At 37.3% G+C, this 26,557-nt stretch overlaps 1 protein-coding gene across 1 annotated transcript in view; it reads right to left on the bottom strand.

Annotated features, from left to right (window-relative positions):
• The window catches only part of GPM6A (glycoprotein M6A), a 393,537-nt gene that overhangs the window by 53,168 nt on the left and 313,812 nt on the right, over positions 1-26,557 (bottom strand). The window contains exon 2 of the mRNA XM_023554995.2: positions 3,458-3,650. Within this exon, the coding sequence (XP_023410763.2) occupies positions 3,458-3,650 (193 nt within the window). The remainder of the gene's footprint in view (positions 1-3,457; positions 3,651-26,557) is intronic.

Genomic DNA, 26,557 nt, shown 5'->3' with positions numbered 1-26,557 from the left:
AGATGTTCCTGAGGCCATGGCCCCCACAGCCCTCAGCCCAGTAATTTGGTCCCTCAGGGAGTTAGGAACCTAGTTATAAAATTTTGAAAAAATAAAATCACTCTGGAAATCAATGGTACTTGATTTTGTAACCTCACTACAATTTGTCAATAAGCCAAATGCCATCTTTGTTTAATAAAGTATGGGAGGGTAAATTTATGAGGAAGGCTCTCCTTTGCTCAGTCCTCAAGAGAGTTATTCAAAAAGATAAGTCACTTATTAAAATTAGTGCTTTGATCATTTTATGATATCTAATTTTATCATCAATTCTCATATTTCATTGTCCTGTATAAATATGCTTTGTGATAGCAGAATATCTACTTTACTTCTTGCTTACTTTTTAAGTGAAATTCATAAAACACAATAACATCTTGACAAAGTGCCCTGAGGTAAGGAAGTCAGAATCACAAATCAGAAAAAAATGTCCCCCTTTCCACACAGCAGAACAGCGAGCTGTTTAAATTGTTGTTATCGTTGTATACCGTCGAGTCGATTCCAACTCATAGTGACTCCATATGACAGAGTGGGGGGTCTACCTGGTGATGGCAAAGAACATATGTTGTGGTTAGAGCGTAACAATACCTTCTAATGGGGGCAGTGGATTAAGCTACACACTTATTATCAAAACAGTATGGAGTCAACAAATGACCATGGAACCAAGGAACCAAAATAACAGAATAAGGGATGAAAGGCTTTCTGGGAAGCCAAGTAGATGAAGAGAGATATATTAATACTAAAAAAAAAATCCCAATGGGTCACGAAATTTTTGAGGAATTCACTCTTTTCTCTCTCCAGAGGCCTGCAAACCTCACATGGAATATGAAAGGATGATGTAGTGGTGGCCTCACCTTCCAATGTAGGAGCTGGGCTTCAGGTGACCTCCCGTTGGTGAGAGCTGTTGATTTTTACAGTTGCATGTTTGAAAGGAAGATTATGTAAGAATGGGGATTATTTGAAAATGTATATTTGAAGAAGTAGGTTTCGCATGCTAGAGAGACGATTGGTGAAATGAGATAGCCATATTTCAGTGTGCTTGATCTTCACATGTCTCCCTGCACACGTGGAGATATGGATCATGTTGGGAAGGTGTATCTGCTTAAGAGGAGGGAGACAATGAAGAGGTGGGGCAGGAGAAGGGAAGGAAGGAAGGACAGGAGAAGGGAGAAAAAGAGAAGGAAGAAGAGGGAGGAGGAAGAGAAAAAGAATAAGAAGAGGAGAAGGCAGAGGATGGAAAAAGGCAGAGGAGGAGGAAGAGGCAGAGGAGGAAGAAGAGGCAGGGGAAGAGGAGGAAGGAGCTACGGAGCAGAGGTCTTTGGATCCCTGAGATAGAGAGACGGGGGGTAACTCTTCAGATCCTGAGGTCCACAGGTGGCAGACTGGGGTCTTGGACACTTAGTGTTATTTTTCATTTTATATATCAAGTAAAAGCCTTTTTTTTTCTTCATAAGTATCTGATGTGGGAATACTTAATTTGATTGAATCAAACACGAGCGCTATCAAAAGACGTAGACTGTAAATTATTGAAGTTGGATGACAAGTCTTCCCCCCCGCAATAATTTTCTTACGTATACTTTTCCGAACATAGCTTTTTTCCAAGCAAGATGTATTGCCTGAAAATCTATCTTTCACTTTCCTGTATTCTTTATTTAGCTTATTTTACTCCCTGTGCTTCCCTGTTACATTATCTATTCCTCCAATACCCCTGTAAGACAGTTCTGCACCTCTGCCTCTGCTAAACCTTTATGTCATCTTTGAATTTATTAATTGGCATTAATTGATTGTACCAAGCAGTTTATGGTACACATCTTGCCTCTATGTTTTCATGAACTGTTGCCAAGGGGAGAGTTTTAATCCATTTGGTAGCTCCAAAAGGCCTAGTATAAGGAATTTTAGATATTTGAAATATGAAAAGAGATCATTTGGGCACCTGCTTTTATTCCAGTCAAGATTATATTCTTTCAATTCTAAAAATACATTACTTATTTCACATTCAATACCCAATGTAACAAACCAAAGGTAAAAATACTAAATGTAGCATATGATCTCTGATCTTTCACCCAAATCTCCACATATATGACTTCCTCAGAACCTTAGTAGAGCTCTGTGATGTATTAAAGTTTGTTATCTAAATAGCAAGTGAATATCTTGATAATTGGTTTCTGACAGATATATACACATATCTTAGTCTATTCATTAAGATTATAATTTCTTACAAACTACGAACTTCTCATTTTATAATCCAGTTTAGCAATTTGGATGTAGCCTGAGGATAGAGAATCTGTAGCTGTTAAGGACATCTGTGGTAGCTTAAAATAATATGCAGTGAAAAAATTTTGTCCAGTGTAGGCTGAGATAAAATTAAAAAGAAAATGCCAGTTTTATCACATTAAAATATATCCTTGCAATCTTTTTCTTAAGCCTCTCCTCAAACTCACCTCCAACAATCTAAAGCATTTTCATATACTTAAATTATGTCCCAAAAGATGAGTATCATTTATAAATGCTCAAGGATCAACCCATGTTGTTTGAATCTAAGGCACTGATTGCAGCTGCCAGATCTTGGTTTTATGTGGAAAACTATTAAATAACACACACACACACACACACACACGCATGTTTGTACTTAATTTAATGTATATTGATCAGTTGCCTACTATGCTTAAATAATTCAATTTTGTGAATAATGCTAATTTTTCTGAACTAATTTCTAAAACGAAGTTATGCTGGGAAATATAAGGGAAGTGATATTCTTTGACGTTTTCAGGTCATAGTTTTTTTTAACTTGCTATTGATTCTTAATTTCCATTTTTCAATGTCACTGACAAAGCCTGATACTTAAGATTTAGCGACCATGTTTTTACCGTAATAGTACTTCTTAATTGAGTGGTTAATCAATTCCCATCCTCCTCTGAATCACTTTGTGTGGGGGTGTGTGTGTATGTGCGCGCATTATAAGTATTCCACTGAATAATAACTGAGTTCTGAATATATCTTTACAGATAACTAAAAAAAAAAAGCACAGACTAAAAAAAAAAGCCCAGGTTAAATTCGCCTCTGACCCTGTGCTATGTGCCTACATGGATTGTAAAGGTCAATGCTCTTTTGACTCACGTATATCCTCCGAGTTTTTTTGTTTTGTTTTGTTTTTTTAATCTATAACATCACAGTGGTTAAGAGCTTGGCAGCTAACCAAAAGGTCAGCAGTTTGAATCCACCAGCCACTCCTTGGAAACAGGATGGGGCAGCTCTACTCTGTCCTACAGGGTCACTATGAGTTGGAATTGACTCGAGAGCAACAGATTTGGTTTGAGTTCTGGTTTTACAACATCACTTCACTTAACTGTATACCCCTATTTACTCAACACACATCAGTGTAAACATATACCCTCAAAATACGATAAATACTACGATGACTTACATGGTGAAGACGTCCAGAGTGTCTCCGGGAGTTCTTGCCATTTCGAAGTAGGTTTGCAGAATGGTGACAGATCCAGAAAGTGCTTCATGACCACAGCCACAGAACAGGGCCACCCCAGCATAGAGCAGGATGGTGGCAATCAGAGAGGCGTAGGGAATGCCTCCCAGGCATTTAATACAGCACTCGAAACACCCTGCAAACAATCAACAGGAAAAAGGTTAGAAATTAAGATTTTTTTTGTTAATTAAATATTAAAAAAAATTTTTTTAAACTTCAGCACTATAGAAAAGTACGTTTGAATTTAAAGACAATATCCAGTGGACCAAATATATCAAGTCCTAGGGAGCCCTGTGGGTTATAAAAATCAAGTACCTCAATTAGGCATGAATTATCCAATAAACAAGGTAAGCACGGTGCTTATTTTGCTTACCAGATTATATGTAGTGAAAAATTTCACACTTTCTGACCATATGAAAGATTCGGTCTCTAAGTGTAGCTGGCATCTGTCTCTCTCCCAACCCCATAGCACCTTCCTAAAGAGTCAACACCTTTTTTCAAATTTACAGTCCCTGACGTGTGGATGACCCAGTAAGCAAGGAAAGCACAGGATTACTTGTGCTTATTTACCAATTTTTTTTTTTTTTTTTTTAGTGAACAACTTCACTACAGATAATCTGGTAAGCATAAACCATCCTGACCTCTTTCCACAGTGGATGGAAGAATGCTTATTGCCACCAGTGGCTTCCTCTGCTACCCTAACCCACAGAAATCCTTCCTTCCAACCCAGACTTCCTATAATAACCTTCATGACATATGTATACAGATAGTTCTGTCTTGAATTTGTTATCTATCTCAAGTTTAGCATGATTAAATTTTATTTCAAATCTAAATTTTATGTTCCATGAATACAGTGACATCTAATCTTGTGAACTCTCTGGAGCTGTATTTTTCAAATAGTAGGTTGAAACCTATTAGTTGTAAAACCAATTTAGTGAACTTTGGCCTGCAATTCCTTAAAGCGAAAGAGAATGGAATACACAAGGTCTGAATGCATTGCCTGTACTGAGGGAAATTATTCTTTTTTAATTCTCGATTCAGTATATAACAATTTATAGACATTATTTGTATAGTGATTAATCAGCAAAAACTATTTCCTGCTGAGTTTTCTGTTAAAAAGGCACTGGCCACATCAGCTGAGGAGCAAGGATAGGACAGGAAAGCTGGACAATTGGAAATAGGGAACCCAAGGTCAAGAAGGGTGGAGTGTTGACACGTCACAGGATTGGCAACCAATGTCACAAACTGATATGTGTATTAATTGTTTAATGAGAAACTAATTTGCTCCGTAAACCCTCACCTAAAGCACAATTTAAAAAAAAAAGAAAGAGAGATGGAAAAAAAGACATTGGCATGGTAGAAAAGAGAGAGCAGGGCAGGTTAGAATTTGGGCTCCACCACTCTCTGTTCTTTGGCAAATATATTCTTTTTATCCTGTGTAGAAAAGGTGACAATAAGATAACTTCCCTCAAAAAAATTGTTTGAGGATTAAATGAGTTAGTACCTAAAGTAGTGCCAACATACCTGATGTAAATTAGCTATTATTATTAGTTATCATTTTAACTGTTATTATATAAACTATTATTCTGTTGTAATAGGGTTGTCAAAAATTCTTTGACCCAGTCATTTTTGCCCTCTGAAATTTTGTCACTTCAGTCTTTCATTTCCAAAAAGAAAAAACAGCTTTAAGCATTTTGGGGAAATTAAATATCACAAAACCATGGTTGTTATTGTTCAAAATAAATTTTCTTGGTGACCGCTAGATATCTTCTTTGAAGAGATTAACTAGAAATGCTTAAGTATACAACTTTTTCAATAAGAAATATGGAGGAGATACTATATGCCAGTCATTGCTGATAAAGGCATACAGGGAAGAGGGCTGACTAGGGCTAAGGGAACCATCTAGGATGATCTCAGTTTCAAATCCACCCACTATATTCCTCATTTCTCCCACACACACATCCTCATTATAAAGTCTTCCCATTTCCTCTACTTTTCTCCTTTTAGAAATTCTTGTTCAAATCCCCTTTTGTAATACTGGATCGCCCCAACCACTCCTCACAATTAATGACATTTCCTCTTTCGTCAGGATCAAATAACCAATAAGATTAGGAAATAGATTGCTATTTATTGTACTCAAGTAAGTCATAGGAAGATTGCTGTGCATTTTATCTTGAAAGCATATACCTCTATGGCAACATAGGAGACATCCAAAACGTGCTACATCGGAGTACAAAGTAACTTTATATTCACAGATTGGGCTAGTCTGCGATTTTAATATTGCCCGTAGAACTGGCCTTCTTAATAGAATCATGGCTCATCTCATCAGCCCCAAAACAGGTATGAAAGGAGTCTGAACACCTCTCTAACTGTTGCTTGATCACAGGCAAAATTGTTTCTCAAATGCTCCTTCCCATGACACACACATACGCACGTTCAAAACGTGGGGGATCAGAAAAGGCTAGAACAGCTTGAAGTCTCATAGAATAAGAAGAATTCTACCAGCTGAGACCAGTGTGTGGAGTATTTGAATGTCATTGAATACAGTTTGGGATGGAGATTAACACGGTGGCAGAAAAACCTTTGGACTCTTGTCTGTCTCTTGGTGTTCTAAAATTCCCATCTCAGTGGTTATTAAAAAGTCAATAAAATTGGTACCAACCCCAAGAACAGCTACCCCTGATTTTGGCAAGTGCCCCAACCAACCCCATGATTTTAAATCCTGTTCCTCTGTGATTCCTCTCCTCTGATGTGCTCAAAGCATTTGCTATGGGAGTGGAGATTTCTACTGCAGACAAGCTGAGGTGTCATGGACAAGATGTCCGACACTTCGTTCAACATGTTCAGCACAATTCTTCAGTATGGAAGCAGTTCAAGTATAAATAAAAGGGTTCGAAAACCAAATTCATAGGTAGGAATTATGTTGGATCCAAGAGCTTGAAGGTTATAACTGAGTAAAGGCAAAATCAGAATGGCAGCTCAGGAGCAAATAAAACCGTAAGGTAGCCCATGAGCGATCACCAAAACCACCGTTGAGGTCTTCTGATTAATTCTATCACTTTATTCAGACTCAGTTTCCACTTACTTGGAATTTTCTCGATTGTGCTTTGGATGGCCCAATACCAGCCTCCGCACAAGCAAGCCTCGCTACCTGGGCTGTATGTCTGCAAGCACTGCATTCAGATAAACTGCGACAGCACTGCAGCCTCTATGACAGCTTGAACTGGGCAGCACCTTTCAGATCTAGGAAAACATGAGCTAAATTCCAACACTGGGGTAAACCCAAATTAACGAACCTGACTTAATATTCCCAAAGGAATTTAAGATCTCCAAATTAAATGAAATTTTTTTAAAACTTCCTATTTGAATATAATTTAATTCCCTTGGAATTATATTACCTCTATTAAAAAATACAAATTCTTCTAAACCTCTATTACTGCCAGGTCAGAAGGGAATCCTTTAAGCCCAGATAGTCTTCGAATCCTTTATTGAAAGTAAGAAACTTTAAGAATCTCACTGCACACATACTGCACTTGTACTTGCAATGGGCTGGATCCTCATTAGCACCACTCCTCCAGAGAGCCCGAGCTGCCGGTCTGGTTTAATAGAAGGCTCTCAGAACTCCCATCTGGGGAAGCAGCGGCATCATTTCAGCACTCTCTCCAGCTGCCAGGATCCCACGTAGTTGCTGGCAGGGGAGCTTCTTTCCACCCACAGTGAGAAGCAGCCTTGGCAAAGCAGCAGGGTCACCATAGCAACCATGCCCCTGGGCCCAGGATATGCTCCCAACAATCTCTCATTAAGACTGAGGATTCTGCCACCAACCATTATCCTGATTTTACTGTTTTTTAACTTACTATTTTTTTTTTAGTACATGAGAAAGCACTCTATTAAATGACAGAATAAACTGAATAAATGAAGTGCTGGCACCAGCAAAATACCTTTCTTAAGAAAATCTTTATAAAAACGATAAAGATTACTTGGCATGGGAAGCATTTTCAATACTACATTTTATGAGAATAAGACCATTAACTCTGAAACAGAGCTGACAGCTCAAATATTGAGCACAGAATTTGTATGTTATAGACACTACCTATACACTCAGAGAAGAATTTCTCATATTCAGTATTTGGTACCCTTTCAAATGAAATAATATATGCCTTCAGCTTTAACATGAAAGCAAATATTAAAGGAATTATGAGACTTTCTTTTCAATGCATTCTCGGGCACATTATCATTTGTCTTTTTAAAAAACATAATGAGAAATATTGTTAATTTACTGCCACGTAAATATTTGTGGAGTAAACACAAGGCTTTACATTTGTTCTCCCTACAAACTGCACCAAAAAAAAAAAAAAAAAAAAAACCCTAGACCAAGAGGAAAAAAAGACCATGGTAGAAAGACAACAGAGAAGATAAGTCAGCACTGTATGGGTTTTGGAAAAGGGATCCACAAGTCAGGGTGGCAATTTAATTTGACAAGAGACTGACAATTTATTCACTGATACATGTTTCCAGCACCATTAACCAATAAGTCCGTTTTTTCTCTAATGACCTACAATGTCACTTTGTCATTATCAGGTTTCCAAAGAAGTGTGGGTCTGTTTGTGGATTTTCTGTTCTATTCCATTAATCTATTTGTCTACCCCTAGGCCCAAACAAAACAACATCGCCTTTTCGTATGTCTTGTTACGTGGTAAAGAAAATCCTTCCAGTGTGTCCATCTTCCTCATATGTCATGGCTGTTCACGGCCCTTTTACTTAACTGTATAGAAATAGTTTGTCTGATTCCACAAAATTACTCCATGGGTTCCTGACTGGCATTTTTATAAAACTGACTTTGTGTCTAGAAATTTTGCTAAATTATTTTGCTGATTTTATAAATCATTTTGAGTTTGTGGATTATTTTGAGTTTCTTATGTTGATTATCATAACACCTGTGGAAAATTTGAGCTTTATATCTTCTTTTTGCAATTTTAGTACCTTTTATTTATCCTTTTATTTTCTTACTGTTTTGGGTAAAAACAGTGAGGAGGGTAGAAGTAATGAGAAAAGGCCTCTTTTTTTTGTTCCTGATATTAAAGGAAATACTTTTCATATTGTACCGTTAACTGTGCTGCTTGCTGTTGGTTTATTGGTTAAACAAGGTCTCTTTCATTTAAAGTTCTTTAAGATGCTATTTGTGTACACTTTTTGAAATAATCTTGTGCTTTTTCCCTTGAATCTGTATTTTAAATATGTTTTTTCTAATGTAAACTAAACTTACACACTCTTAGAAAACTCCAACTGAATCACACTGTATATTTTCACACATTGCTGAGTTTGTCATGCTAAGATTTTTCCACTATTTTGCCTTTATCAGTTTATTGAACAGAAAGTTATAACCCTTCACCAGTTGCAAGACACTATGCTAATTGCTGTAAACAAACAAACAAAAAAATCTCTGCTCTCATTCTAGAGGTAGGAGACATAATAAACAGATGCAGAAGTAATCTATGTGTGATGTGAAAAGTGTAAAAAAGAAAACTAAAGCATGAAGAGTGATAGGGAATATTGGAATAATGGTTTCTGTTTTTTACAGAGGCCAGGAAAGGAAGGAATAAATGAGGTGAATTTGTAACGAGACCGGAAAAGATAAAGGAGCCATCAAAGGGGCTATCTGGGAGAAAAGTGTTTAGAGAAACAATAAACGCAAATGACCCAAGGCAGGTGTGTGCTTAGAGTATTTGAGAAAAATCAAAGAGGCTGGTGGTTGTAAAATAGATTAAGGTAGGGACAAAGGATTATAAAATGAGGTTAAAAAACTGTAAAAGGGTGAGGATAATATCTCTGTTAATGATTATGATTTACATCTAATTTTTGTGTTCTTGTTTTAGAAGGAAGGTTATTCTAGCTCATAAAATTATCTCCTTTTTATAATCCCTGATAGAGTTTTTACATAATTTTAATTAACTGCATGAGAAATATTTGGTAGAACTAACCAGGAAAACCATCTGGGCCATTTACATACTGTATAGGAAGAATTTTAAATACTAATTTAATTTGCTAACAGTTATAGGACTATTCAAGTTTTCTATTTCTTCTTGAATCCATTTTAGCAAATTCAATTTTATAGGAATTTATACTTAAGATTTTTTAAATTATTATGAAGTTGTATATAACAATATTTTATAATCTTTTAATTTATGCACCATCTGCACATATTTATTGTATTTTTATGCAAATAAGATACCCCTTCTACTTTTGTTTGCTAACCATGCCCCTAAGGTACTTTTGGAAATGCACTATGCTAATTTTTTTTCAAAGCAATATGTAAAAAAATTGGTATACCCGTGCTTACAAAATACCTTGTGGGGGGAGGGTGCAATTGGTAAACAAATGTAGAAGGTGTGCGCTATTTGCGTAAAATATGGTAATTTTGTCTTTTCTAGTGTCTTCATTTCTCTTTTTTTCCCTCTCTCTCTCTTCCTCCTTCTTTCCCTTCCTGCATTCCTTCACCCTTTTTAAAGTGTATTAGTCAGGACAGCCTTTGTTTTATGCTCTAGCTACAAAAACAAACAACTTTTCAATGACTTAAAATGTCACTTTTATTTTTTTTTAATCAAGCTACAATATTTCCATCCCAGGCCAGTAGTGGAGCTCTCTGCCCATTATAGTCCCTCAGAAACTCAGGCTGATAAAGAAATTACTATCTTGAATACAGAAACCCTAGTGGTGTAGTGGTCAAGTGCTACCGCTACCAACCAAAAGGTCAGCTGTTCAAATCCACCAGGCAGTCCTTGGAAACTCTATGGGAAAGTTCTACTCTGTCCTAAAGGGTGACTATGAGTCAGAATCGACCCGATGGCAATGGGTTTCGTTTTTTTTTTTTAATCTTGAATTTTTTATGGAGCCCTGGGGGCATAGTGGTTAAGAGCTTGGCTGCTAACCAAAAGGTCAGCAGTTTGAATCCACCAGCTGCTCCTTGGAAACCCTATAGGGCAGTTCTGCTCTGTCCAGTACAGTCACTATGAGTCCTAATCAACTCAACAGCAACGGGCTTGGGCTTGGGCATTTTGAATATTGTCAGTCATAATATCAGAAGAGGAAAGATCTGGAGAGCCTTACTTTGGCAATTAAATGCTCTGGACTGCAGGTGGCACACACTACTTCTATTCACACTCTAATTGCTAGGATGAGTCACACGCCTCCCCACAGCCACACAGAAGCCAAAAAGTGCAAGTTTTCCATATTTCCAGAAGATAGAGAGCCATAAATATTTGGCAAATAGCACTAATTATTATCATAGCAAGTAATGCCAAACGTTTTTCAATACTTTTTTTTTCAAATAACATATTTATGTGTGATTTTTTTTCTGTTTTGTTAACTTCTATTTTTATATTACTTATTTTCTCACTTTTACATTCTATGTGTGTATTTTACCACATATTTTGCAAGTTCTTGAGATGGAGGCTAAGTTCATTAATTTTTTCTAATATAGCCTTTTTTCTAAAATAAACATTTAAGATTATAAAATTCTCTTGAATTAAATCCTGAGTGCACATCACAAGTTCTGATACGCAGCCTTTTCATTATTGTTCAGTTGTAAATATTTTCTAAAGTTCATTATGATTTCTTTTTGATATATGTTATTTATATATTTTCTTTGTTTACTTCTGGTTTGGTTTCTAAGTATATGAGTTTTTTTTCTATTTACGTATTTGTTATTTATTTCTACCTTAATGACATTGTGGTTAGAGAACAGTCTACAGGATATAAATTCTTTGAAATTTACTGTGACTTTCTAGATCCTAGACTTGAGATTTTTCCAACTCCAGAGTTAGAAGAAATTTAGACCACAGATCCACAGGAGAGCTGGCCTGTAGTATCAAATTCTGAGGAGATTTTTTTTCCTCCCTTTGCCTACTCAGGGTAAAAGACAGGTAAGTTTCTTTTCTGCCCTATACAAAATTTTTGACTTTTTTTTTTTTGCTTTGAGTACTGATTTTTATTTTTATGTATTTCAGTATTCTGACTCCCCAGCTGGAGTGAAAGTTATGCTGTTTCCTAACCTTTAATACCTGGACACCAACTGTAAAGCCCAAGGAGAGCAGGAACGTTCAAATGACTCTAGAGCCTTCATGGCTCCAAAGCTATCTTGCTCACCTCTCAGAGCTCCTCCTTTCACTTCACTTTTGGCTTCTGAGTATTTTGCTTACTCTCTTACCAGGACACCAATGTATAAATAAATACAAACATTTAATTATATCTACATTTTAAGAATGTATAGTTTAAACACACACGAAAAACATTCATTCCGAAATTTTAATTGTTTTGTAACAGCAGTGTTTACATGTTATTTAGTCTGCATACCGCTGTAACCTCACTCTAAATTATCAAGAGACCACCAAAGATCACTAGGTATTTGAGAAATATCACCAACTTTAAAGAAGAAAATATAAATAAATAAATAAAGAGCTTAGGGAATGAAAGCTGGCAGTCAAGATCTTAAAAGGATAGACACAGGCAGATAGAGAGAGATAGTAGATGGATAGATACCTCTGAGATATAACAAAATACATTTCATTTTTGAAAAAATCAGGGCTTTGAACAAGTTCAGTCACGGCCGATGAATCAGAGAAGACTCAAATTGCTACAATTTGGGTGATCTGGAACAATAACCAGAATGGGAAAAATTACAGGTCCATGAAATAAGAGACTAAGAAGTGGCGTAGTGAGCCCTTCTTGATGCCTGAGACTGAATTATTGGCAAGACAGTGAAGAGCAACATGTATTCAAAGGAGCAGCTATCTTTGAGTGGTACAGCATTGTTTCCAACTCTGCTCAAAGTTCAATGGGTAAGAGATTTGGTTGCTATGCAACACATATGCTGCCCTTGTTTTCTAAGAGAGAGAAAGTTTCTAGCAGGGCTTCGACCCATAATTTTTCCCATTCCATTTATCGTTCTGGTCTACCCAAATTGTAACAATTCAGGTCTGTTCCAGTTTCACTTCCTTGCTTGTGACTGAACTCTGAAGAACCAGTTCCAAGCCTTAGAAAAAAAAAATGTTAAAAATAGGTAACTGTATAAAAAGTTAAAAACTCTTGTTAAATAAAAATAGGGTAGCAGAAGTTAAAAATTGTAATACAAGGGCTGGAAGACAAAGAAAGGGAATTCTATGACAAAGTACAACAAAAAAGACAAAAATGGAATTTGGAGAGAAAAGAGAAGCAACTGAGAAGATTAGATGAGGAAATGCAATATCCACATCCAACTAATGAGTTCAATCATGAAAACAAGAGAAAATAAAGATTAGCAAAATACCAAATAATTAATTTAAGGCAAATTCCTAGAAGTGAAGAACAGGAGGGTCCAGATTGATAGGGCTTATCAAGTTTCTTTTTGGGATAAGTCCCTTTCTACCTCCTGCTGTCCCATAGCCATGTGGCTATCAAAGAGGGAGAGAAATCTGAAGCTGAGTTACAAGGTCACAAAAGTTCTGCAAGTTAACAAAGGAGGATTTCAGCAATTAGGGTCATAGACACTACTTGATCTAGACAGTCATCAAGGGAAAAAGGAAATGAAAAGTTAGCAAAGTCAAATGCAATTATTTTTTAGAAGACTATTTCTCAAAACTTGTAACAATTCCAATTTAGCTTTGGGATCCTTAAGTGCCTATGGAAATGTTTGTGGAGTGGAGCCAACCTGGTTTTCTCTTATCATATTGTACAAGAGAACACGCTCCTGGGATAGAAATAGTATAAAAACCAGTGGTTATTGAGTAGATTCCAACTCATGGCAACCCCTTGTATGTCACAGTAGATTTATTCTCCACAGGGTTTTCAATCGTTGATTTTTTGGAAGCAACTTGCCAGGACTTTCTTCCAAGGCACCTCTGGGTAGACTCAAAACATCCAACCTTTCAGTTAGCAGGGAACATATTAACCGTTTGCACCACACAGGGACTCAATAAATAGTATAAAAACCAAACCAAACCCATTGCTGTCAAGTTGATTCCAACTCATACCAATCCTACTAGGACAGAGTAGAATTGCCCCATAAAGTTTCCAAGGCTATAATTTTTACAGAAACAGACTGCCACATCTTTCTCCCGAAGAGAAAATGCTGGGTTTGAACTGCTGATTTTTCAGTTAGCAGACAAACATTTATCCACTGCTCCTCACCAGGAATCCTTAGAAGTAGTATTAAAAAAAACCTGTTGCCGTCAAGTCGATTTCGACTCACAGCGACCCTCAACTATACTAAGTTTATTTTGCATGCTCACTCCCTTTTTTCTGTGTCTGTGCTAGCAGCATGAGCCCAGAATCAATACTCAGAGAATGCTTTTTTGAGCACCTACTAGTCTTATACATTGAGTACTCGGTAGCAACAAAAATATGGTTTTCACCCTCATTAAGCATGCATTTTAGTGAGAAATAATGCCACAAATTTCTAGCACCTTTTCAGGCACCTTTCCAAACACTTTCTGGAAAAACATATAGCATTGCTGTGATGCCCTGTGTGCAATCCAAGTAACGAGATCACAGTGTTCCTCAGTAAATCAGAATCAGTGGCAGGGGGCTTGGTGTTCAAAAATTATCTAATAATCCATGAAAGGCCCCTTGGTGTGAAGGATAGCACACTAGAAAGACAAGCAACAATAGCTCAAAATTGTTGGCATAATAAAATCTATTAAGAAAACATCCTGCATCCCACTTTGGGAAGTGGCATCCGGGGTCTTAAACGCTAGCAAACAGCCACCTAGGATGCATCAATTGGTCTCAACCCACCTGGAGCAAAGGAGAATGAAGAATACCAAAGACGCAAGGTAATTATGAGCCCAAGAGACAGAAAAGGCCACATAAATCAGAGACTACATCAGGCTGAGACCACAAGAAATAGATAGTACCCAGCTACAACCAATGACTGCCCTGACAGGGAACAACACAGAGAACCCCTGAGGGAGCAGGAGAGCAGTGGGATGCAGATCTCGAATTTTCGTAAAAAAGACCAGACTTAACGGTCTGACTGATACTGGAGGGACTGCAGAGGTCATGGTCCCCAGACCTTCTGTCGGCCCAAGACTGGAATCATTCCCAAAGCCAACTGTTCAAACAGGGATTGGACTGGACTAACCCAAACCAAAACCCAGTGCTGTCGAGTTGATTCCGATTCATAGCGACCCTGTAGGAGAGAGTAGAGTTGCCCCGTACAGTTTCCAAGGAGAGCCTGGCAGATTCGAACTCCAACCCTTTGGTTAGCAGCTGTAGCACTTAACCACTAGACCACCAGGGTTTCCGGACTGGACTATGGGATAGAAAATGATACTGGTAAGAAGCGAGCTTCTTGGCTCAAGTGGACACATGAGACTATGTGGACAGCTCCTGTCTGGAGAGGAGATGAGACGGCAGAGGGGGACAGAAGCTGGCTGAATGGACATGGGGAACACAGGGTGGAGAGAGGGAGTGTGCTCTCTCGTTAGGGGGAAAGCAACTAGGAGTACATAGCAAGGTGTATACAAATTTTTGTATGAGAGGCTGACTTGATTTGTAAACTTTCACTGAAAGCACAATAAAGTAAAAATTAAAAAAAAGTACTTAGCACAGTAGCTGACTATAGCAAACGCTCAACAAATGGTAGCTGCTGTCATCATCCTTACTAAAAAACGCTCAACAAATGGTAGCTGCTGTCATCATCCTTACTACTGGTCACAAATGATGGTAAGCGTTAAGCTGATCTGGTTATCTACACAACATCTACTCCCTTCTCCTTTCCTAACAAAATCCTGATTTTTTTTTTCCTGCTTTCTATTCCCTCCACCCAAAGTCAGTCAGGTACCTATGATTTGTTCATGGGTAATCCCATTGCCCTTTGTCAGCAATTGGCCCAGGAATGAGCACTGAACAACACCAGCCAAACCACGAAATATGAGAAGTCTTCCGAAGTGCTTCGGGGGAAAGTGTTCCTCACTCATAAAAAAGAACAACAAACAATCAACTATACAAGACTTAAAGGGCAACATTTGCCCCAAAGCAAAGATGAGAAGACAGGAAGGGGCAGGGAAACTGGATGAATGGAAATGGGGAACCCAGGGTGGAAATGGGGAGAGTGTCGACACATTGCAGGGACAGCAACCAATATCACAGAACAATTTGTGTATGATTTATTGAATGGGAATCTAATTTACTATGTAAACTTTCACCTAAAGCACAATAAAATGTTCCAAAAAAGTAATAATAAGAGTTCAAAACTGTGCTGTTGGAGAACGTTTTACACTGTGAAGCTACAACAAACAGACGTGCCAATAGCTAACCCTTTAATTAGTGACAAGATAATCTGCATTTTCAAATTATTCTAGAACATAGTTCAAATAAACCCTTAATATTATTTAATGTTTTATTAAATAACTGTCACGTCATGGCCTAAGCAAAATACAGACGAAGTAAATACTCAAATATTGCAGGGCAAAGTGACATTGTCAGGATAGCTAACTCAAATGACAGGTTTTTATCTTAAACATTTTAAACACTGCTAAAATTCTGTGCTTAAACAAATGTATGCTTAGTTTAAAATATATATATATACCTTGAAAAGTAAAAGAGTATGCAGAGATTGGAGACAATCTTTATCCCCTGCTAATTTTGTGGCTGGGGATCAAAATCACCAGGAATTTCATTAAAAATAGAGATCCCGGGATGGATCCCCTCCGCTGAGAACCCGTCTGTTTTTACCAAGCTCTACAGTTGATTCTGATGTCCAGATTCAGCAGCATATGGAAACCACGAAGCATTATATAAGATCATATCACCTGCCTAACATGCTTTAAAGCTAGTTGATAAAATAAATACACACGAAATGCAAGGATTAAGCAGGATTTACTCGAAGCACTTTGAACAAACCATTGAATAAAATATGGTGCCTATACCTAAAGACATCAGTAAGAATTTCTTTTTTTCGGTAAGAATTTTTGAACAATCCCAGTGCATCCATACCTGTGCCGAGGCTTTTAGTGTATTGCTGATGGGATCTTCAAAGCAGCTCTAGGAGGGAGGGATAATTACACACAGGTGATTTTTTCAAACGACTGTTCAGAGTTGACACTGAAAACTATGTAAAAGCCTATGTATTGGGAATTTTCCACAAGAGTGGTGATACTTCTATTTCAAAGATGCTTTTTATTTTGAAAATTTGTATTACTATTTAAGGCTCAGGTTTTTTCAAAATATACCACTAATTAAAGAACATTCTGTCCTGGTCAGCATGACTTACTCAGAATGTTTTGATTAATTAACTTATTTCCCTGAGGCAGAAAAGTTAATTGCTTCAATAATGGTTAGCACAATGCTCTTCAGACTGTGATAAACAAGCTCCTAAAGTGAGGGACCAGTCGGGTGGAGACATGTTTCTGATGCACAGAAACAATGCCTGGCAGGAGCCAAGTGTAGTCCCACAGTTGGTCTGAGTTCCAGACACCTGTGGTGTTTCTGTGGAACGTTATCTTGCTTGTTCAGATGACGTTTGGGGAGCCAGATAAAATCCTCCTCTTCCCCTGTAATGGACGGATCAATTAACACAAATGTTCACCCCAGATATCTGCATGGTTCGCTCCCTCACAACCTTCAGACCTGTGCTCAAAACTTTAATTTGGTTATCCATTACTGTCTAACAAGCCACCCCCAAAAGATATTTGCTTAAAACAATAATTTTATTATTATTATTATTTCTCACATTTCCACAAGCTGACTGGGCTCCACTGGGCCATTCTCACTCAGGATCATTCATGCAGCTACAGTCAGAAGGTGGCTGGTGTCCTCTGAATGCCCGACTGAACTAGCTGTCCAAGGCAGTTCCTACACGTAAATCTGTGATGCCTCAGCCAGCGTTCCTAGAAGAGCTGAGGGCTCTTTTGACATGGTCTCTTCGAGTGGCTGGCTTGAGCTGGAAAGGTGAGACATAGTGGGTGGCCTAGACCAGAACAAAAGTTTCAAGAGAGAGGAAGCAAAAGCTGCCAGCCTGCTCTGGGCTGGGCCCAGAGATGCCACGGCATCTTCAAAGTAGCCACAGGCAGCCCAGATTCAGGGGTGAGAAACAGACTCCAACTTTGGATGGGGAGGGTGGTAAAAGTTTACAGCCAGCTTTAGTCTTCCACATGACCATCCAGGTTAAAATCAAATGCTCTACTCCAAGAACGCTTTATTTGTCTTCTGTGACATTCACTATGACTCAACACATTATTTAGTGACTTTGTTTATTGACTTTGTTTCCTCATGAAAATTTAAAAGTCACGAGGTCAAAATTTTCTTTTTTTATTCACTTCGGTATATCCAGTTCCTAGAACATTATCTGACATACGATAGTGCACAATTACACTAGGAAGATAATCCAAAAGACTTCTTGTAATGTATCATTAACTTAATTTTGTAGAAGAAGAAACTGGGGTTAGGATACTGGTCCAATATTACACAGCTATGTAGCTGGTAAACCTTGGACTTGACCTGAAAATGTCCTCCTCTAAATTTCTGCTTTCATAATATAACTACGGCGCTCAAGTCACGCAGCAGTTAAGAGCGTGGCTGCTAAACAAAAGGCCGGCAGTTCGAATCCACCAGCCACTCCTTGTAAGCGCTATGGGGCAGTTCTACTGTGTCCTATCTGGTCGCTATGAGTCGGAATATACTCCAAGGTAATGAGTTTAGTTTGTCTTTAGGAGGATTATCAATATGACACTCTGGAAAAAGCCCAAAAGAAAAACACACACTTCTGCACCAAAAACAACAGAAAAAGAAAGAGTACAGAGAAGACTTGAGAGTTTCAGAACTATAATATTGTTAAATGTAATCCAAACAGGAAAAGTTAATGACATTTACAGTAAAAGTAAAAATTGCTAGCCTCTTAAGCAAACAAATTCAGGGAAAGAGAATAGTGGGTTTTTAATGGATTTATTCATTGCAAGTTTCTTACTAGTTTTCAATAAAAACATATGTGCTTTTGAAAATCCTTTATGAAGTACTGCTCCAAAACAATGTAGTGGCTCGGGTGCATTTTTCCTGGAGGCACAATGGCCTACCTCCTGGTGTCCGTTCTTTGTAAATTCTCACATATCACCAGTCCAGCAGCCGGGAGGAGTCATTTCAAAACATAAATGGCAGTATGCTACCTTCCTGCTTAAAATCCTTCCCTGACTTCCACTAAAACAAACAAACAAACAAACTAACTAACTCACTGCTGTTGAGTCAACTCTGACTAATGGCAACCTTATAGGATAGAGTAGAACTGCCCCATAGAGTTTCCAAGGAGTAGCTGGTGGATTTGAACTCCCAACGTTTATGGTTAGCAGCCAAGCTCTTAACTACCGTGCCATCAGCGCTCTGACTTCTTATGATAGGTAGAATTCAATCCAAGCCCTTCAAGATGAGCATGCCGTTTGTGATCACATCCTACATAGGCGGTGGTTCAGTTTCTGAACACCAGCCCCTGACCCTCAGCATTTCCACTCACGCGGTTCCCTCTGCCTTGAACGGCCTTCTGATGGTCTTCCTGTGTTAGGCACCTCCTTCTTAGAAGTCTCTTCCTTAGAGAGAATTCCTCTTACTGTTCATGAATCCCCTTTACTGTTTAATATTTGAAAACAGTCTAATGGAAACTGAAATTGTGTATTCATTGATGATAAGGCAATGTTCTCTGGATGATAGTGTATCTTAAAGCTCACTGCTTAATAATAGAAGTGTATTTTTTAATTATTCTGTATCAAGGCTTATCACTTAGTCACTAATGATGAGACTGCACAGATTGCCAACGCTGGCTTTAGTTGGATGGTAGCACTGATATTAACTGAAAACATATACATTTCCACATATGCACATATTACAAAAATAATCAAACCCATTGCTGTTGCTGTTGAGTCAATTCCGGGGCCCTGGTGGCACAGTGGTTAAGAGCTCGGTTGCTAACCAAAAGGTGGATTTGGAGTTCACCAGCCGCTCCTTGGAAACCCTATGGGGGCAGTTCTACCCTGTCCCTATAGGGTCGCTATGAGTCAGTCTTAGGAAGATCACATAATTTAGACTGCAAGTTACCTTCTTGGTTAATATGGTAAAACATGTAAATATCTTAAAAAGTGTCATGTGCTGTAATTGCCGAGAATTTTCAGTTTAATAAGGCATTGTATGTTGTAAAATACGCATTATGTGTTACATAATAAAGCACGATGGCACACGAAGTGATTTTTTAACTTTACGCAATATGTGAAGCTTTGTAAAATTGCAGCAATTAAGTGTAGCAGTTGGAATTCAAGATCAGGCATTGTGATCTGGTGCTATATCTAAGCCTCAAGACCAAGGAAATTTATGCCCTTATGGTCACTGAGAAATTTCTCATAATCAAAAACGGCAACAGTTTTTGCCAGTTATTCTGTGGATTTCCTTTTATAAAACATTGCTTGTATGCGATGTAATCCCATTCATGTAATTAAAGGGATTCACCCTTTAAACAGATCACCTGAATTAGCTGAGTCTCTCACACATCATCTAACTCATCACCAAAGAACCGTCTCCATCTATATTTTACTCTATTATTACTTTCTGAAAAATAATAAATGAAATAAAAAATTTAAACTAATGTTGAAAATATAATAACATTTGCATTTTAAAAATTAAATTGGTCAAAAGGATAAATTAGATGATTTTATTGTCATAAACCACATAAAATAAATTAAAAAATAATCTAATGTACAGACCACATTTTTCTTCAAAGTTTCACTGGTGCAATTTGGCTGCATGATCAAGTGCAGATAATTGTATTAGAGAAAAAAAAAAGAAAAAAAATCTTTTTATTAGAACTGGTGTTTATTTAAAACATAATTGGGGATTTGATGACATTCTTATAAAAATAAAAAGAAATAGATTTAAAAGATTACCTTTCAAAAGACTAAAATAATTGCACAATAATAGCTGCTTTTGAATTAAAGCTATGAAATAAAAATCAGAGATTAGAGAAAATATGAATTGTCTTTTAAATGATAGCATGAATTACTTGCAGAAAAACTTTTTTTTAAATTCAGTCCATGGAAATTTACTATGACATTTGGGGATACAACCATCTTTCACAAAATGTAATGGTTGGTCTTTAATGTACTCTGGCATTTCAGTATTTACATATTTATTCCAAATTTAAAAATCATTTGATTTTTCAGAAAGGTGGATATTAAAAATTTTCATTACAATGAACACAATTGGGTATGAGGCAAAATTTAAAGGCATATTCTGCAATGTTAAAATGAGAATATTTTAAAAGTACACTTCCTACACCAAAATTTTATTTCAAAATATAAATGGAATAGAGAACAAAAAGGTCCCCAGATAATCACATTATGCTGTCTGACCACGAATATTACCAGAATGTTCCAAATGGGTATATGGAATTAGATTGTCACAATTAGTCACAAACAAATTTTGGTCCTGAATTGCTGCTAAGAGTGCCCGAATTGTCCAATGTAAAGGTGGAAATAGAAAGGCAAAATAGCAACATTTCAAGGTAGAAATGTCACTTCTGCAAGCATATCCTTTCCCAAGCATCAGAAACTTGAAAAAGCTAAATTGTGTTTTTAAATCAACTGTGTAATATTCTCTTTCTTGCTCTTGAGTTATCATTGGAGAAGCTATTGTTACATGCTCTGTTCCTTAAGGGCCAGGGCAGTACTGGTTCAAAGTCCCTAATAAGTCTTTGCAATTTTTTAGAGGAAAGCATTTAATTGAGCCAAGCATAATAAACCTGTCACTTTGCTGCTTCTATTCTAATCTAAATGAGCACCTTGATCACAAAATACAGATGCACCGTTTTTTTATAACACTGATTTTTACCCCAGACTAATTTGCCCCAGGCCTCAAATAATTAACGTCCTTTGCTTCTTTTGCCATTATTCCATATGACTCTCAGAGGGTGGGGGTTGAAAAATAAAGGCTTGGAGAGAGATAAGAGGACCACAAAGCCTTCTGTGAACATGTCCTCAAAGAATATTCCTTTTAGCAGTTTTTGTATTCTGCTCACCACAGGGCACATCCTTAAGACAGCTCAGCCTGTGTATGAAACCCTGCACTTCACATACATCTTTTTATTTCACGTTACTAATCCCCAGAATCTTATGAATACACACAAAGCTCATTTTCAGTTCCTGCCAGTCATCTCTAGTGACTGTGAAGTAAAAGTAAGGATGGCTACCAGAGTCATAGAAGAATGCTCAGGGAATATCTGAAAAGGCAGACATATTAAGTAAAACATAAGCTCTTTAGACTCTACTACATACGGCACTCTACACTTGGGTGCAGGGCTCCTGTATAATGATTTGCACGTGATAATCAACTCCTAAGATCAGGACTAGGTTTATGTGCCTTTACACATCTGACAGTTCACTCAGAATTTGGCCCATGGATACAGCAAACTCTGAACAACTCTGAGAACTTCTCTCCCACCCCCACTTTTTGTACTGTCTGTTTTTTTGATCACCTCATGTAGAAGAAGGGTAAGCCAACTTCATCGATCAAAATGTCTCTCCTTCAGTTTCCATCAAGGATTAACATTTTATTAACTCAAAATTATATTGGAGAAATATGTTGGAGTCACAGCAATAGAATCAAAACATGGGCCTTGAAATGAGGATGGCTTAGAAGTATGTTCCACAATGTAAAGAAAGATGACCATGACCAGTCATTGGTGAGGTTTGATAAAAAGACCCTGAAGAAAGTAGTAGCTGAATTGTGTATATTGCGGGTTTTTTTTTTTTCAATAGTGAACAAGTTACTTCAACATTCCTAGTCCTTTTTTTTTTTTTCCTTTTGGAGCCCTGGTAGTGCAGTGGTTAAGAGCTCAGCTGCTAACCAAAAGGTCTGCAGCAGTCTGAATCCACCAGTCACTCCTTAGAAACCCTACGGGGCAGTTCTACTCTTGTCTTACAGGATCTATAGGGTCTCTGTAAATTGGAATCCTCTTGATGGCAACGGGTTTGGTTAGCCCTTATTTTTATATATTTTTAAAGGCAAAATCTAACATAAACACTACATTGTAAGGTTATAAGGGGTGTAGGACTATTTTTATTACCCTTACAGCTGCTCTACAAACTTATTTTTGTGCAGCTAAATCACTGGAAAGCTCCAGGTTAGATAATTCTTAAAGACACTGCTGACTACATACATAACATTTGGAATTAAAACATGAAAGGCAACGTTCTATATCAACAATGAGAAACTGTTGATGCTTTATGTGTCTTCACCAGGAATATATGATCAATTTAGATAACCGAAAGGATTATTTTTATCCAATATTTCTGACAACGTTCATTTCAAGACTGAACTTGAAAATGAAATAAGGTAACTGAAGTGAAAGGCCTTTAATACTGTCTTAATTCCAAAACCAAAAACCTACTGCCTTCAAGTGCATCCTGACTCACAATGTCCCATAGGGCTTCTAAGGCTGTGAATATTTACAGAAGCAGGTTGCCACATCTTTCTCCCACAGAGCAGCCGATGGGTTTGAACCGCTGACCTTTTGGTTAGCTGCTGAGTGCTTTAACCACTGTGCCACCAGGGCTCCAGGGAAAAGATGTATTCCAATGATATGGTACCTTTTACTATTTTCTTTTATTTCTCAAATGTGACTAAATACCGTGTAATAATTTATAAAATTATGTACGTATACTATGTAATAAGTAAAAAAAAAAATTCTATCGTTGAGCAGCAATACTTAAAAAATCTTACGATTGTTTGTAGACAACATTCCGAGAGAAGACATTTATGGCGGCTCCAATGGTTTATTCTCCTAATAAGATTCTAAATGAGACCCATCCTTACTTCTGTGTAATTAGAGAAAGATGATGTATACATGTTCAGGTTCGTTGTCTTTTAGTTAAGTAGCCTCAAGACCTGTAGCATTTTACAACCAGAATTGAATGAAAAAAAATCCATGGAACTATGCTACAAAAGGGACCGTGACCATCTCATGACTAGGAAGCAAATATTCCTTTGGACCTCAGCTCTACTTACATTTGATACCAGAAAAATTAAACAAAAGTAAAAACCATGATCTGTTAGGGTCTTCGCCCTCCTTTGTCAACAGTATCACGATTCCCACTGGAAGCATCTATTTGATGTTTGAGCTACTGAGACTTAGCTTACTAATCAGGAGGCGGATCTGTTGGAGAATTCAACATTCACTGAAGAGCTAAAGGGCAGGAACAGGGTGTTTCCTAGGCAGTTTGGGTACAATACTGTTTTTACGAAATAGTCCCAGAATTTGAACTTACACATTTATGTGTTTTAAACACTTACTACATAAATTAAGAGAATTTGTGGAATGTTCACCTAATAGTTTGGCTGCTTAGGAAAATGAAGAGTAATAAGAGGGAGCTGGCCTTGTCATCTATAAAGCTGTGTTAAGTCGTAATACATGTTGGATCTGTTACTGGATAAATAATAGAGTTAACAAAATATCAGTATGATTCCAAGTATTAATCCAATACATATGGTATGCTAATATTGAAAAAAAAAGTCATATTAAAATATTCCTGATCAACCAGGAAAGCAATAAAAAGAAGTTGCTTAAAAGATGTAGAGGTTTCTCTCCAATGCCCCACATTCATATGTATGTATTCTTATGCTTAGCAATAAGGACAATATTTAATATATTGTTATGGACTGAATTGTGTCCCCCAAAAAGTATGTGTCAACTTGGTTAGGCCATGATTCTCAGTATTGTGTGGTTGTCCTTCATTTTGTGATTGTAATTTTATGTTAAAGAAGATTAGGGTGGGATTGTAGCACCCTTACCAGGTCACATCCCTGATCCAATGTAAAGGGAGTTTCCCTGGGGTGTGGCCTGCACTACCTTTTATCTCCCTGCTAGGAGAAGCTCCTAGTCTGGGGGAAGATTAACTGAAAGGCCAACGGAGAGTGAAAGCCTTCGCCTGGAGCTGATGCCCTGAATTTGGACTTTTAGCCTACTTTACTGTGAAGAAATAAATATCTCTTTGTTAAAGCCATCCACTTGTGTTATTTCTGTTATAGCACCACTAGACGACTGAGACATATATATATTCACAAATTATAATTTAAGACTCTTATAAGTTACTTATCTCAACGCAGAAAAGATTAATGGTAATCTCATATCAAACTCTGCACTGGATATTACACAAACACAAAGAAAAGACTACAACAGCCTTTTGGCTGAATCCTAGTTTTCCATGATGTTATAAGAATTCTTACAAAACTCCTGGAAAGTAAAAGTATAAAATTATTTGGAGGCTTAAAAAAAAAATTAGCAATAGTCTTCATACATAAAATGTTCTTTGCAAACTTACTTCAGCCTGAAAATGGAATCCTTATGACAGGCATTTTAAAACAGAGAAGCAAGCATGAAGTTTAGATACGTTTCAGTCTCTCTGTGGAACGTTTCCTCTAATAGCTTAAAAAACAAACATCATAATAAAAATTCCACTTGCACTGTAACTATAAATATGTTACTGTCCAGCTAGAAAATGGCACAGATATATTCACTGTCTAGAACAATGAATTTTAAACACAGACCCTAAATGATTACATGGTAGACAATACGACAGTCACTATTTAAGGTTCAGTGGCAAAGAACCTTGACCAGGGACCAGAGACCTGGCTTCTGCACAAGCCCCGCTTGCAAGCAGCTCTTGTGTCACAGGGCAAGACTTTTAACCTTTCTTGTTATTAAATATTCCACACAGACTGAATGGCCTCTAAGGTCCCTTTCCACTTATAAATGTTTCTGAAAATCATTTTTAAAAATTCAGAGGGTTTGATTTTTCTCTTCCATTGCTTAGATCATTAACAATGTGTTCTGGGCACAGGAAGAAAGAGGAGTCTTTTTATTACTCCAGAAAGCTTTAGCCCAGTTAAGACCTGGACATGTACCAAGTGACAAGAATGTGGTTAGCAGGTGCCAGGGCGACATGGGGAGAAAATGCCTCTGGAGAACGGTAATATTGGCCTGCCCTCCAAGTCTACTTTTGACCTCTCTTCAAGAAGGGTCCATGGTGTTTTGAGCCAGCCTTTCTCTAGGCAGTCTTTAGAGGATGCTGAAGGTGTGAATGATCTTCCATTTTTGCCATTGTTCACCTACCGGATTCTATTTAGTGTGACCATATAGGACACAGTAAAGCTGCCCCATGGAGTTTCCAAGGAATGGCTGGTGGATTCAGACTGCTGGCTTTCTGGTTAGCAATCAAGTTCTTATCTGCCGTACCACCGGGGCTCCAATGTTATAGTAGCGTACAATGTTTTTAATGTTTGAGATCTTTCAAAGGGTAGAATTTAAAAATGCATTAAGGTGGTAAATTTTTTAGTTTTCAAACTTTTTAATACTACATTTTAAAAATATAAGGGGGAATTGAGTATATTATTTTGTTAAAATTATTATGAAATGTAATGCTATTTTATAATAGAAGAGGAAACTAACAGAGATTTTATAAATATGTAACACTTAAAACTTTAGTTGTATATATTCTGCCACTTCTTAGAATCCACTCACATTGTGATAATTGAATATTAACAACATAAAACCCATTATCATATATAACACAGCGAGCAATTATTGACAAAGAAATCCTTACCCATTAGCAAAAACTTGAATTAATTGTTTTTCATCATAAGAGATAAAAAATAGTAAATAAAAAAACTCATCCAAAGAGTTGAATGGTGATTTCATTAGGTTTTTGTTAATTTCACTAAGAGAACTATTTTGAACCCAAAGCGAGGCTAACTCTTACGATGAATTGGAGGGATGAGCGAGAGTTGAGTAAATGAACATGACTAGTATTGTATTCTAGGCAAAAGTATCATTATAAGAGGAGGCAAGCAGAAGCTACCGGATAAAGAGTGTGAGGTAGACATAGAGCTGGGTGGAGATACATGTACTGCTAACATGAACAAGAAAAGAGAGATTCGTCCAGGAGAAGTGGAGCAAACCTCTTACGCATTAAGAAGCTTCCTAATTACCCAGTGGGCACTTGGGAATCATTTCAGGTTGTTGGATTGACATAATAAATA

The sequence above is a fragment of the Loxodonta africana genome, chromosome 21 (assembly GCF_030014295.1).
Source record: "Loxodonta africana isolate mLoxAfr1 chromosome 21, mLoxAfr1.hap2, whole genome shotgun sequence".
Taxonomy (NCBI): Eukaryota; Metazoa; Chordata; class Mammalia; order Proboscidea; family Elephantidae; genus Loxodonta; species Loxodonta africana.
The sequence above is the reverse complement of the archived record's forward strand: the minus strand, read 5'-3'. Positions and strand labels throughout refer to the sequence as shown.